At 38.4% G+C, this 15,955-nt stretch overlaps 1 protein-coding gene across 7 annotated transcripts in view; it reads left to right on the top strand.

Moving 5' to 3' along the window:
• LOC127415925 (chromodomain-helicase-DNA-binding protein 9-like) overlaps window positions 1–15,955 on the top strand; it is a 116,567-nt gene that overhangs the window by 10,639 nt on the left and 89,973 nt on the right. For all 7 annotated transcript variants that reach the window (XM_051654976.1, XM_051654942.1, XM_051654968.1 and 4 more), the window contains one exon: window positions 5,167–6,830. In XM_051654976.1, coding sequence (XP_051510936.1) covers window positions 5,301–6,830 — 1,530 coding nt within the window. In that variant the 5' untranslated portion in view covers window positions 5,167–5,300. The remainder of the gene's footprint in view (window positions 1–5,166; window positions 6,831–15,955) is intronic.

A 15,955-nucleotide genomic window follows, 5' to 3' on the forward strand; every position in this document is an offset into this window, starting at 1 on the left:
TGTTTTTTTTTTTTTTTAAGATTCTAGATTAAATACAACCACACAGTGGACTCTGAGTTCTTTTCAAAACAGTATAATAGAGTTGTTCCAATCTATGTTAGTGATTCAGTGAAAATCTATGCTCAGGAAAAACCAACAGGCTACACTCCACCTTGTTGCAGGGTCATTTATATCAGTTTAGTCTAGATGTACAAAGTCGATAAAATTTTTTGTAATTAGAGATGTATCGGCCACCGATATTTATCAGCCAATTATTGACCAAGTCCAGGAATTGTAAAGCATGTCAAACATATGCATAATATGAATTTGTAATGCTCTATCATAATATGTGAGCTCTGTTGTTTAGAACTGCAAAAACAGACATGCAGACATTTTTAGAAATGCAAAATAACCTCTTTTTCACATCAGTTGTGATGTAATCATATTTAGTTTTGTTTTTAATGTATCTTTCATTGTGGCTGTCTTTATTAATTTTGGCCTATCGTACTTTCAACAGATCCAATCCATGTACAATAAACAAAAACTTTGTACATATATTTAAATTATAATTTCTTAGCAAAACTTAGCAAGTAAGTAGCAAAATATTGGTATCTCTATTGGCCTATATTTTTTTGTTAATATTGGTATCGGCCAAAAATGTTCATATTGGTGGATGGTTTTTATGCTAACGTAAATGTAATAGTAGAGAAAGAAAACGATTGAAACCACAGACTGGTATTGTAGTAATGCACCATGTCCAGATTTTTGTGCCTTGCCGTTTTGTTTATCTCTCTTTATGTGTGTGTGTGTGTGTTGTGAGTCATCAGGTCGTGACTGACCTCCTCCACAGCCGGTGTTGGTCTGCAGTCAGGACAGCATGTTTCTCTCTCACCCTCTCTGTCCGGTTGTGTGTGTGCGTGCATGCGTGCGTGAAATGAAATGAGCTGTCTGTACGTCCCACACAGCTCAAGTTAAGCAGTCACTCCTGCCCAGCTCTCCTCACCAGGACTTGACAAAGAATTATATGTAGTTCTCACTCAGTCTCTTTCTCTACTCTTCTTTCATCTGTAGCTGAGGGAAATCTAAGGGAAGTTTGAAGCACCTGGTTTTTGTCTTATGCTGAAAGCTCTTCAGCTGCTGTGCCTGTTGTAATTCCTGTCTCTGAGCTTCACTAATGGTGCCAAATGTTCCCCAGACATTCCTTCCCCTTTCACCTCTCTCAGGCCTCAGGGGGTTCTGAAAAAATGTATTGCCAGAGACTTACTCAAGGAGATTAACATTTTAGAGAAGTATAACTGTGGTACTGTCTTCTGTTATGGAGTGATGTAACTAGTGGTCGACCGATATGGGTTTTTCAATGGCTGATACCGATTAGGGATGTACCAGGGTGGTCTGATACCATTTCTTTTTTTTCTTTATTTTTTTGAGAACAAGTACGAATACCGATAGTTTCTTTTTGGTACTTGCTGATACCAATACCTGTTTTTAGTTTTATTTATATGGTTTTATTTTTTTTAAATTCCATATCAACCGTTTATTTCAACTAAATAAATTAATTCATTAATTTTAGTTCATTAAATTCATAAACTTTAATCAAATGAAAATAGAATAAATAATTTTCAACAATGTTATAGTCCTATTAATCAAATGAAGTGTTTTTGTACAGAATCTCATGGCACAATCCAAAATACAACATATTACATAACTATACAGTAGTGATATATTTCTGTCGAACCTTTTTAAATTTAAATTGAGCTTTTATTTTGGCAGAAGCTTTTATTTTGGAGTGAAGCTCTTTTCGTTTCTGTGTGTTCTTGATGGTAGCTTCTCACTTCCGGAAAAGCAGGTCACAGTGTGACCCAATGTGATTGTTAAACCGCAAAATGCTGCTATTTAATTAACCCTTGTGCGACCTTCGGGACATTTTTGTCTTTTTTTTTTTTTTTTTGGCTGTGTTAATGCCAGTGGCATAAATTTTGCCAAAGGTGTGCATTTTTGGGGGAATTTTGATATTTCAACCTCAGTTCCTATAATACATCTATAATACACTGTGTACACAAAATAGTTACACTCAGGACCTTAAGGACAAAATTGTCCCCACTGAAACCCATTAAAACTGCAATATTTGATCCCAGTGCTATTAAAGCATAAAATAATGAATTCTATGATATTACGCTTTCATTGCGGAGCCCTGGCTTCAAAATGTAATTTGTTTTATATTTTCCACCAGATGATGCCATTTTTCTCTTGTTTAGCCTATGGAGCAAATGCATGCTTTTTTCCGATTTTCTGTTTGCTGTATTATAGAGCACTGCAGGCTAATTGAATAAATGATGCAGCTAAAGTTGTGTGGGTGTGTCGGTATGGATGTCAGAGTGTGTTTTGTATGTGTGTATTGAGAAATTTGTGTGTAAAAACAACAGTGGCATTATGTAAACAAACTGGCATTTAAAGGGTAAAAATCCTGAAAATTAATATTTGGTAGTTATTATCAGGACTGATGTTGGTTAAAAAATCTAAGTCAGTGAAAGTAGAAAATAATATTAATATATAATATTTTTATGGCAGTTTTTTTGATGCAGACAGTTTTGTCCTCTAAGGACAAGGGTTAAATAAATATGTAGTCTGTATGTGCCTCGTGCTACAAAGTGAATTAGCGCGCTGCTCCCTGTCATCTGCTACAAACAGCGCGTGCAATGCTCATGATGGTGTTTTTTTTGTATGTGCTAAGGAGCTCTAAAAAGTATGAGCGCCTGGGTCGGCACAACACCGGCTCATATTCACAAGCGCTCACATTTGAAGCGTGCAGCACATGCAAACGAAATACTGTATTTATAAGTTATTAACTTTGCGGTTCATTAAATTGCAGCCTTTGCGGTTTAATAATCATACTAGGGCATAACGTGATTTTAGTTTGTACGCTGAATGTTTACGGAATGAAATTCATATGTCAGATGGTATCAGTTTTTGATATCCGAGTATTTTTACGAGCAAGAGTACAAGTACATGAGTGTGGTATCGATCCTGATTCCGATACCAGTGTCGGTATCGGGACATCTCTAAACAATACATTTCAAGACGATCACTGTCGGACATGAAATCCTCTGCTCTGAGTGAGTAATATTTTGTCTGACACCGCCTAAATACAGTAAAAAAAAAAAAAAAAAAAAAGTTTAATTTCGGCGGCCCGTAATTTTGCTTGGGTGCCCGCCGAAACATTTTCAATTTTGGATAAAACCTGTATATGGTCGGAAGTTATCAAATAAGAATGTCCCACATCTGACTTTGATTGAAACAGAGCATTAGTTACAGCTATCCTGGTATAGAATTTTGGAAGAGAGAAGTTTAAATTGGACTCCTTCTGTAATGATGGCTTTGAAAGATTGTATTACACCCTTAGGAGAACAGCCAATGTTGTATGTTAAAATGAATAGAGCTTTAATACATTTATATTTAAGTTGTATCAGCTCTTGGAACAATAATGTACTGATGTGGTATTAGTGAGCCCATGTTTTTGGCTTTGAACTTCTATTAAAATGCACTCACTGAATGAATAATTACGAAGAATCCATTGTAATGGTTCTTATTCCCATAAATGGTGCGTATCTATTAGGGGTGTGCAGTGAAGCCATTATCTGTATTTGTATCTGTCTCTGTATTCGGATAGAACTGGGTGTGGGTGGGTCTTAAACCGGAAGTGTGTCAAAACTAAATGAAATGCCCATTTTTAAATGTTACTCTTACATTTTCTTACATTTGTATTAATAGTTTCTATTAATAAAATGTGCCTTGTATATGCCTTTTCATAATAATATCCTAATAATAATTATTATTATTATTATTATTATTATACAACTGTTATTTAAAAAACCTTCTTCATTCTTACCAGATGATGCTGAATTTGTAGGCTACATTAACTGTGATTTCTCCTGGTATTTCTGATATTAATATCTGCATGAAATAGGGCTGAGCGAAACAGCAAAAAAAATTATCGCGGTATAATGTTTCATAATTCGGTATCGAGCTGTTTATGATCCAGGGATGGCGCACGCTTGAGGGTTGTTCATGCAGCCAAACTTCACGTCTATCTACATTTTAATGCATTTAAGTGAAAATATCGAGCGTTATATAGAAAAAATATATATCGTTATCGATAAAGGTGTACCGTCGATAAAACAGTATCGGTATTTATCACCCAGCCCTAACATGAAACAGAATTTTCATTTGTCTGTGCATGTATAACAACATTTTTCTGAAAGCAGGAGGTGTCAAGCAAAATGTGAAATGTCAAGCACACATTTTTCAGTGAATAATAAATACAAATTCAAACATTAAAATCAATATAGCCTACAAACAGGTGAAAGTCCCATAAGTCTATCAGGATTTTTTATGATAAGACTCCATTATTTAGTTAAATAATAATAATGTTACATTTATATAGTGCCTTACCAGAGGTAGCACAGTTTAAAGGAGAAAAAAAGATGGAGCATGTTTCAGTTTCTTCGTTTTACATAAGGTGGAATTTTCTGAATAGATATACTCTGTGGAGCATTTAAACCTTTATGGAGCATTTTTACTTTTTTTTTTTTTTTTTTTGGAATAAAGTCTTAACCCGATAATTTTCTTAATTGCTGATGTGGATATAAATGTGGTCAACTTTAAAAGACATAGACGGGCTCCGACGTGAAATTATCGTTCAGGTCAGGAATTTGACATCACACTAGGGTTTAGACTATACATGAATACAATGGGTATCACGTGTGAATCGTGTGATACATTAACAAAGACATTCAAGAAGTGGAACGTGTATATGATGTCGTATCTTAATTGTACACTTGATAAACTCCAGATGCGCACAATTAACAGAGACCGCAAATGGAGTCGAGAACGCGCCCATCCGATTCTAAATCACAACGTGCGCATTTTCATTCATAAGGTTTACACTTTAGAAATATTGGCTGCACAGATTCATAAATTCTTTGTAATTTTTTATGTTTATTTAAAATGTCGCTTTATCCTTGTGCCTCTTGGATAATCAAACATACAAATATTTTTTTATATTATTCGGAATGAATCTGTTATTCATTTTAAAGTCATTATTCGTACCTTTCCGAATAAGGAATTCGGCTTCGGGCACATCCCTAGTATCTATAATTAAGTGTAATTGTGTTTCTTTTTTATTTCTAGACTGTAGTCTTTCATGATGATGGACACACAGCGGTTCAAGAGACTCTGATACTGATCATCTCCCTGTTACACTCAGTAGTCCTGTTGTAGGGGCCACTGAGGGGGGAAGACACTTCATGCACTGAACTCATACTATGACTGACCCCATCATGGACTTTTTTGATGACCCTAACTTATTTGGGGGAGGGCTTGACAGCCTAGTCCAGGATGACCCAGGGTTTACCCCTGGGACTGTGTCCTTGGAAGATGAACTTCACCTGGGTCCTAGCTTTGAGCCTCTACAGGTGGATGCAGGGTCCAGACCTTCAGGTTCTACCATCCAGCATGAGATACCCTATAGTCAACCTGTGGGGCATTTTGACACTATGAAAGCACAATCCTTTTCTGCTACAGAAGGAGGTAACAATGGTGGAAGAGCATTTCTGCCACAGCAGCAACAGTTTCAAGGTCATACTCTGAACCAAGTGCCGCAGACTAATGGACTAATGTTTCTTAACGACAGCCTCATGTGGGGAAACCATGATCAAAATGGGAATAACTATCATCAGCACATTAAACACCACCAACAACTTCATCAAGTTCAGCATAAACAATTTCAACAGCATCAAGGTCAACATCAGCATCAGCAATACAGTCAGCAACATCTTCAACAGAGACAACACCCGATCTCAAACCACCAGCACCTCCCACACCAACAGACAGCCCATCAAGGTTTGCACCATCTTGTCAAGACCTATCAGGAACATCCTAGCTTTTACTATCAGGGAAATGTCCCCCAAAATCATTCCCAGCAAGGCCACCATAACTCCCTCGGCATGGAGGGTAGTCCCTTCCACCCTGCGGTTGCCCAGGGTGGACATTCACAGTCTAAACCTTATCTTGAGGCCTCAGTGATGCCTGTGTCCTCCCAGCAGCACAGTGGGTTTCAGGTGGCCCAAGAGGTCCAAGGCTTTACTGCGGGTCCAGGGTTGCAGGACAAAGACCTGGGCTTCCCATTCCCAACCCATTCTTTCCCATCCGGCTCAGTCAGCCATGCCTCATCCTATCCCATTGCTCATTACTCTCTTCCTGCTCAGCCTCCCCCTGTAGTAAATGCAACTCAATCTTACTCCTCTGCCCCAGTTTCTTTGCCAGACTCTTCAACTGCCATCCCATCATCATCATCCCCAAACCTGTTGGATACCAGTTGTCCATTCCTGTCTACTGCCGGAATGGAACATCAACAGCAACAAGTCAGAATACCTGATATTCCAGCACAAGAGTGCCAATTCCGAGGCATGCAGAACTCCAAATTGACCAAGAATACCTTCGGCACCTCTGAGATGTTCTCAGATGGTCTAAACTCATTCTCCATGGTAGACCAGAGGAACTGTGATATGGCTGGACATACAGTTACAAACCAGAGTGAAAGTAGCAGCAGTGGGTTTCAGGCTCTGGAGGAGGCCTTGCTTGGAGAGCAACATGGGGAAAGACTTGAGGACCTGGGTGAAGCTCCTGACCTTTTGGGCGATGAGTTGTTGCCTCAGTTGGAGGCAATGGATCAGGAAGAGATTTCCAACCACTCTTGGGCAAATGCAGGGCTAGGGGATGAACAACAAGAAAAAGTGAAAGAAGAGAAAATCATGGAGGATGGCCAGGATTTGTCAATGGATATCAATGCACAGGTGAGAAAAGAGGTTGTCAGAGCTTTCCCAAATATTGCTGAAAATGTGCATGTTAACATGCATTATCTTACACCAATTATGCTTAAGCTGACAACAAGTTAGGTAATGTAAATGCCCAAAACGGCTTTCCTTTATCAGGGTAAAGTCATGAATGGTTTAAGCAAAAACAGTTGTCAGATAGATTTTTGCACATTACCCAGATATTTTTTGTTGTTGCATGTAAACCCCTTTACAAGTGTTGAGTCCATTACTGTTTTCTTACGTTGTCTGATTTTTTTTTTTTTTTTTTTAATAAGCTGATTTTTGGTAGCTGTCAGCATATTGGTGTGCATATAATCGCACTCATTGTCTCTTGTTTTGTTTGACTGCTTTTGAAGTTAAGTGAAAATCACTTTGCTGGGATGTTGGAGTGGGCCAAATATTGTAGCTGTGAGCTCTCAGATTTGGTTTTTAGCTCTAAAGGAGCCCTTCTGAGAGGAAATGAGTTATTTGGAAAAATGTTGCTGTTTTTCATGTTTAACTCCACAGGGAAATATCGAAGCTAATGACATAGAGGATGAGAGCTAAATGACATGATTTTAGAATGTTGCCCAGCAGACAACAGACTACTTTGTGTAACAGTGCTGAAATGGAAAGAACAAGACAGACAGAGAGGAAGAAGACAGGCTCCATTAAATAACGCAGTGTAACACAATTTTTGTTCCTGGGTAGTAAGTGTTATTTTCTAATTGCTGATGCCTCAAAAGTATAGAAAATGGCTATTATTCCCCACAAACTTTGCTTTTGTGACCAGGACAGTGATATTTTGAAATGTACCTATTTCCAATGAGAAAATGGGCGTATTTTTGTCTTTTTGTTCACATAAAGTCAGGAAAAAAAACAACATATGAATCCAAAATCCTTCTTTATCTGTGGTCCGACGAAGACACTGGCTTTGACCTTTGCCTTGGACAGCTTAGGTACTTAAGTCTTGAAGGTACTTGAAGGCTGCCGACTCCTTATCTAGAGCTCTGACAAATTGTTTTGGCATCAGCACCTTCCGGGGGTCCACCAGTGGCTCCCACTTGACGTTGTTCCTCCCCACAGAGAACTCGGTCTGCTGTGGCCAGTCCCGCCTGTGGTAGTGCGCCTTGGTGTCCCTGCTGTTCCAAAGGCAAAGATAGCAGGGAAACTTGGTAAAACCTCCTTGGAGACCGATCAGGAATGCCACCATTTTGAAGTCTCCTATGACCTCCCAGCCGTACTCCTCATACATCCAGCAAGGTCTTGATGCTGTTGTAATCCTCTTTGAGGTCCACTGAGTGAGCCAGGGGAAGAGACGGGTACTTGTTACCATTATGGACCAGCACAGCTTTGAATATTACTTTAGTATAAATACATGTTAATTTGGATTCACGTGTTGTTTTTTTTCGGACTTTATGTGAACAAAAAGACACACATTAGCCCGTTTTCTCATTGGAAATAGGTAAATTTCAAAATATTGCTGTCCTGGTCACAAAAGCAAAGTTTGTGGGGAACTTTTTCTATAGTTTTGAGGCATAAGCAATTAGGAAATAACACTTACTACCCAGGAAGAAAAACTAAATAAAAATATTACAGTGTAATAATTGTTTATCCCTCCTCCTGTCCAGGGGCTGCAGGCCGGCAAGTAGCTGCCAATAAAGTGGCAGTGGTGTGTTCAGGACTTACTAAGGCTAAGCATACTTGAGACTATAACAAGATGTGGGTCAGGCCAGCCAAAGTATAGGAGGTGCTCTCCAGCTGAATAGAGTGTGTCATGTTTGTGGGTTTTTTTGTGTGTGGTTGTGAGATTAGTGTTTGTGAGTGCAGCCAAAAGAGAGATGTTGTTAATGAGGTATCCTGAGGGAAATTTAAGAGCAAGCGAGCGAGCGAGAGAGAGAGAAGAGCAGAATTGTTGTCTATTCTCTGATCACAATCAGCAGGCAGTGCTGCTCGACAGTGTCAACTCTCTCACTCTCTCTCTCTCTCTCTCTTCACACTGAACTCTTTTCACCAGTTCTACTGGGCTCACAGAGTCAGATATACATACACAAATATACCTACCCAAATACAGATTTTTTTGTGATCAAATGTTTTTTTATTTAAACAAATAAACAAAGATAACACATTTTCATACAACAATTTGTTTTAACCCCCTCTCCCCCTCCTGGTGATAACCCCATTGTCCATTCCATTTTAACCCTGGGGAACTTAAATAATACAGTCAATTTGCAGTTTATGGAGTAGAGTTCAAAAGGGATTTAACTGCCTCACCAGCAGCAGTCCAAGCCTCCACTGCAACCGCCCCCCCAGCTCCATGGATCCGAGCTATAGAGCGTTCCATATAAATAATGTCCAGAAAGGCAAGAACCCAATGATTCCAAGAAAGAGAATGAGGAGGCTCCCAACGTAGCGTCAGCATCTTTTTAGCCACAGTGAGGCCTGCCTACCAGATCCGCTTCTGTTGTAATGTAAACTTAAAATTGGAATCATCGTTTAGAGTGAACATTAAACAAGAGCAAGGTATATTCATATTAAGAATAGTGGACAAAGATAAAGCAATCAGATTTCAGAAGTGAGCTACAGCTGGACAATCCCAAAACATATGTAGAAAGGTACCCATTGCACCTTGGGAGCAGAGCGTGCATAAAGGACTATAGAAAAGTTTTATTTGATAACATCTCCTAGGGGTTAGGTATATTCTATGGATAAAAATAAAATTGATAATTTGATGATTAGGATTTTTGGAAGCTAGAGTGATGTTATTCCAGACATGGTCCCAGCAGATCTCCTCACCTGTGAGATTCAAATCCCTGTTCCAAACAGTAATAGCTGCAAGAGGTTTATATGAGGCTTTTAGAAGAAAAACATAGATAGCAGATGCTAGTCCTTTCATTTTGTTCCCAATATCAAGTAATTTGTGAAGAGGGTGTATAGGGAGTTCTACTCCCCAAGGAACGCCATAGGTACGCATTGCTGAACAAAGACGCAGAAAAAAAAAAAAAGATGATCCTGGCAAGTCATATTGAGATTGTAAATCCTGGAATGTACGTATAGGCCATCCTTGCTAAAGATATCTCCTAATCTTTGTATTCCTTTGTTTCTCCAGTTTGGAAAAAAGAAAGGGGTATTGTTTGTAAGGAGTTTATGGTTATGGAAAATAGGAGAGTGAAAATGCCACTTTGTTACAGAATTTGTGAGTCTTTCTGCTAATTGCCGAGTAGTGAGAAGGTATGTGATTATGGGTCCAAAACATAACTTACAGTATCTTAACGGAATACCAGAGTAAACTAAATCTTGCAGATCGTATGGAGCGACCAGACTTTTTTCAAGATGATACCAAGATACTGGAGTGTCAGAGCCAAGCCAAGCAGGAATAGATCGCAAAACAAAAGAGTAGTGATAAAGCTTAAAATTGGGTAAGGCCAAGCCCCCCACAGATTTGTCACACTGCAGAGTAGAGAACTTAATACGCGGCTGTTTCCCTTTCCATATGAATTTAAAGATTTTAGTATGGAGTCTGTCCCAATATCCTGATGGGAGAGGGATCATAGAGCTAAAAAGGTTCGAGGAAGCACATTCATCTTACTCACGGAAATGTGAGCTCGAAGTTAATTAGGAAAGCACATCCATCTATTTAAATCTGTATCCACCTATTTAAAAATGTTGTTAAAGTTATTTACTGTGATGCTGTGTAATGAAGGATAGATCTCAACTCCAAGGTATTCGAAGTGTTTGACTATTGGAACAGTGATGGACAAGACCATTCTCTCCATTTCAGAATTTAAGAGCAGAATATCCGTACAGATTTGAACCAGTTGATCTTATACCCCGACAGGGCACTAAAGTCATCAAATAGAGTTAGCAAATAGGGGAGGGATTGAGGGACATTGTCCACGTATAGCAGTATATCATCAACATAGAGTGATATGCTATGTTGCATGTTATTAACCAATATAGGGGTCGAAATGGTTTATTGACAGGGATTTATTGGCTGAGGGATTTGCATATAAAACTTTAATCATGTCAATAAAATTTGATTCCAGTCCCATGTAATACAAAACCGACCACAGATATTCCCACTCAAGTCGGTCAAAGGCCTTCTCAGCGTCCAGTTAAAGAATAGCACAAGGGGAGACAGAGGCTGTGTCTCATTTGGAAGGCTGCATGCTAGGTAGGACGCGTCCTTTGAAGGCTGCAGTATACCGAGTGTCCTCCTTTAAACAAGCCTCGTTTAAACGAGACTGCCATCGTAGGACAAACGGAAACGTAACGTAACATGGTTGCTATTACAGCACGCCACACTTTAACAAGCGCGAGCGCTTTGAGTGAGAAGGGAACAAAGTCCCTCTGGAAGGGAATGCATGAGGTACATTTAGGAGAGTTATAATGATGTAAAGAGGAAAGAAAATAGATTTTACAGGTGTACTTTTAGTCTAATACTTTATTTTAATTATTTATTAATATAATTATACATATATACTCTGCACCCATCTACTGAGGTACTTTCAACTTGGGAATTAACATTCCTTGCGTTTGAACATCATATTTATGGGCAAATTGGCGTAATTTGATTTTTTTTTTTTTAGACATTTCCGTTAAAGCAAAGAATTTTGGGTTGTGAGTGCCCACAAAGGATACACCTTATGCATCCTCTGAATTCCCGTGAAAGAAGGTCGCATTTGAAGGCTGCATTCAAAGTGTCCTACTCACTTTTCTGAAACGAGACCGTCTCGATGACGGATGCGGCCGACAAATACAACCTCCGGAGGACGCATCCTTCTGAACGAGACACAGCCAATGTCAGTGACCGCATGTAAAATATGAAGGAGGCCCAAATACAGATTCTGTTTTGCCAGTGCTCTTGTTTTACCACAAAACAGATGGAAACAAGTGTCTCCTTTTGATAGATAGATAGATAGATAGATAGATAGATAGGTAGATAAATAGACACGGAGCTGTACACACCACGCTAATTAATATTTTTCTCTACCGCTGAATACGCTTCATTCCCGCTCCACGGATTTTGCCTCTCTCTCCCTGCTATAGACATAAGGTGCCTAAATTTTGGGTAGTGTACTTGATCACTTGAACAACAGCGTTATTGTACTGAATATCACCTTGAATTCGGGTATTCACAGCTGTGGTGATATTTAGTACTGCATCACGATTGCTAGTTTGATATTACTTTTATACAACGGTTCTATATGAAGTTAACGTGATGTCACACCGTGCTTCCGGGTTCTACTGATCAGCAGCTTTTACTGGTGGATATGGGCAGCACTGCGGTTTAAATGATCTATTAGCATTAAATTAATGTTATTAATGTAATAATGTTTATGTAAAGACAAATTATTCTAAAGGGCTATTTTTGGATTATAGAGAAGAAATTGGCTATATGTAGGTACTAGATTCTTTTTGAACTATTGACAAAACCAGTTTTAACTTGATTAATTTGGCCTCTATGATTAGGTCGGACATGTAACAGGTTAATGAATGTACATCCTCCCATGTTTAACACACTTATAAAGCCTGAGAAATGTGGCATGTAAAAATGAAAACTACCATCAAACATGCTATATGCGTCTTTACTGCTTAAATTATTGGTCCAAATACGTGTGTGTGTGTGTGTGTGTGTGTGTGTGTGTGTGTGTGTGTGTGTGTATGTATGTATATATATATATATATATATATATCTTTTATCAAACTTTATATCAGCCTGTTTTGATCAAAAAGTTACTTATTGCATTAAAAATAAATCCATCGATCTTGATGAAAATCTAAAGAAGCCCAAACTGGGTGTTCCAACTCCACAAACAGCATTTTCAACTCAATTTGAACAAATCGCCCATTAAAAGAAGTTCTGTTCTGGGGTTTCAAAAGAATCTCCTCGTGGATGTGCGAACTTCATCAGTTGCTCCGAGGTGTGTGACTGCAGGTGCCATCTGCAGTCTCTAAGGTACGATCATGATTTGAAGTTTGATTACGCTTCCTCGCACTTGACGCATGTGCAGAGCGAGAGATTCATAGTGAAAAAGGAGTTATATTTTGACCTGTTCTCACCAATCATTTCGCTTCACAAAACGGATTAAACCACTTGAGTCAAATGGATTACCTTTATGTCCTTTTTGGAGCTTGGAAGTGTTTGCCCCCATTGACTTTTATTGTATTAAAATAAACACTTCATATCTCAATCAAAATATCTTTATTTGTGTTATGCAGAAGAAAGAAAGTCATACGAGTTCTATAATGTTGAGAGATTATGTGAGAAGACAAGAGGGTGGAGCCCCCAAATGTAGAATAAAACCCCCCATTACACTCCAAAATACAAACAGTACACATACTGGTGTTTTCCTCAAGTGTGGTTTAGTAACCTTCAAAAGTAAAGGGTTTTTGCATACCAGACTATGGGAACGTGTCATTTTATACCTTCACATTCTGGCAAGCCCTTCTCTTTTGATATGAATATTGTTCTTTTTGAAGCTTGGCAGTATAGATCATCATTCTTTTGTTGAATATTCTTTCTGCCTAACATTTCATTTTGTGTTTCACAGATGAAAGGTAATGGGTCAAAATGACATTTAAATGATGACAAAATGTAAAAAAAATTTTGGATGAACTAGGAGTATTACTTTTAACTTTAACCTGCTCACAGTCTTTACTCAAACTATGACTTTGTTCAGACAGGCAGCAAAAATGTTTGATTGATTTATTTATATATTTTGATGTATTTGACACAAATCAGTTTAATTGTTTGTGGTCTGAACGGCAAAAAAAAAATTAAATGGAAAAAAAAAACTTTAAAGGGATAGTTCTCCCAAAAATGACAATTTACTCCCCTCGTGCCATCCCAGATATGTATGACTTTCTTTCTTCACCAGAACACATTTGAAGAAAAACGGAAAAATATCTTCGCTCAGTAGGTCCTTAAAATGCAAGTGGATGGTGATCAGACCTTTTGAAGCTCCAGAAATCATAGACAGTCAGCATAAACGTCTTCCAAATGACAACACTGGTTAAAATAATGTTGTCTAAAGCAAAACGATCACTTTTGGTGCACAAAAGATACATATTTAAGTACTTTTTAACTATAAATCATTGCTTCCGTTCAGCAGCAGTAAGCACATTCACGAGAGGGTGGAGGTCACACGGTCTCTCTTGTGACGTATTCCTGTTGGCATGTTACAGACGTAATCTCATGTTTTTCTCTCAGTTGAGACATCCAGGATGACCATACAAATGCCCCATTGTGAGTAAACAAACAGATACAAATACAGATCTAAACCAAAACCAACAAAGCTTCTGTACAGTATTCCTCCTACTCCTTTGTAAACATCGCTGCTCTTCCGGGTGTGTCGCGTGTGCGTCTGCTCTCGCGTGAACATGCCAATGCGATTACATTTTACGGGCATTCTGCTACTGACTGGTTAAAAAGGGTTGATATAATGTCCCCCAAAATCATTTGGATACTTAATGTAGATTACAAAATATTAGGCCGAAATCAAATGGATCAAGACCTTTTCTCTGAACTCCCTTTTACTTTTCTAGCCATTTCAGCAATGACTTTTAACCAGCTGGTTCCGTAATCATTTTTAGTGGATGTATGAAGTCAGCTTCCCTCAAGTTCACACTGTTGTTCCAGCAGTGTAACCCCATGTGTAGTTCATCACATTAACTGGAGATATTCCATAAGTTTGTGAACTAGAAAGTCCAAATACTTATTTTAATTTTGAACAAAAACCTAAAAGACTTCTTTTTGTGATATGTTTTGCTTAAAGTATGCTTGTGCTATCTTTAAAATAATTCTACTTGCTTTGATAATTTATTGTCAAATGCAATAACATTCAGACATTTTAAGGGTGGTTCAAGTGTCAAAAATGTTTTGGATTCTATTCTTTGTATAATAAATAAACTGCCATTTGATTTGACAGATTAGGGGTCGACCTAGTTAAAATGTGAAAAGCAGTTTGGTATGAGTGACAGGCCAGAGCAGCGGCTGTCACAGGGTGGTGTGATAGTGTGAGGGCCGGAGAGAGCGAGCGAGACCGGCTGACGGCATGAATAAAGCCCCTTTGTGCTCTTGCTTTGTGCAGAATGGACATTCAGCAACATGGATGCAAATACCAATCCACATCACTCACATTCACACACAAACCCCCTAACCTACTGTTCTGGATCAGATCCAGTCTGACCGAGATGATGGGTCAGTTTTTTTAAGAGGTCATAGCTATTTTCTTTCTTCACTGAGTTCCACTTATTATGTTGGTCAAGGTGATTCATACCTAAGACAGTAGTAATTATGTTTTTCATGAACATTCCCCCACCTCTCTCTAACCCAAGGTATTAAACAGGCCCGAACTTTAAGACTCCTGTAAAGGCCCTTTTTCCACGTGAGATGAGTAACAATGCTACAGGTTGCAGGGTTATAACCTGCCTAACCTGCCCAAACTGTTAAGATCAGATTGTTTTTCATCTATTAAAGTTGTTGATTATAAATATACTCACTAAATATTCATTTACTCACCATACATCACTCATGTTATCCCAGATGTGTATGACTTACTTTCTTCAGTAGAGCACAAACAATTATTTTTTTCGCAGAATATTTCAGCTGTGTTGGTCCTTTCAATGCAAGTAATGGTGGCCAGAAATCTGAAGGTCCAAAAAGCAGATAAAATCAGCATAAAAGTAATCCATAAGACTGCAGTGATTTAATCCAAATCTTCAGAAGCAATATAACAGGTATGGGTGAGAAACAGATCAGTAGTTAAGTCCTTTTTTACTATGAATCTCCACTTTCACTTTCAGATGTGAAAGTGAAAATAAACAGGCGCCACATGTAACTTTCAGATGTGAAAGTGCAGAAACATAGAAGCATATACCATTGTTTTACAACCTTTGAGGTCACGGTAGGTCTGTCTTTGATGGTTTATAAGTTATCATTAAAAAAATCAATTGCCCTATGGAAGAAATTATGACATTTTTACTTCTGGAACCAGATTGTTACACTCTCCACCTTTTATCTGAATGCAGACATTTTCCACGATTCATAACAGAAGCCTGTTTTAAATTTCTGTTCTTTGTGTTATCACCTGCATTTGCATATGTTCTTGGCAGAAAATGTG

This window comes from Myxocyprinus asiaticus, chromosome 2 (assembly GCF_019703515.2).
Source record: "Myxocyprinus asiaticus isolate MX2 ecotype Aquarium Trade chromosome 2, UBuf_Myxa_2, whole genome shotgun sequence".
NCBI classification, from domain to species: Eukaryota; Metazoa; Chordata; class Actinopteri; order Cypriniformes; family Catostomidae; genus Myxocyprinus; species Myxocyprinus asiaticus.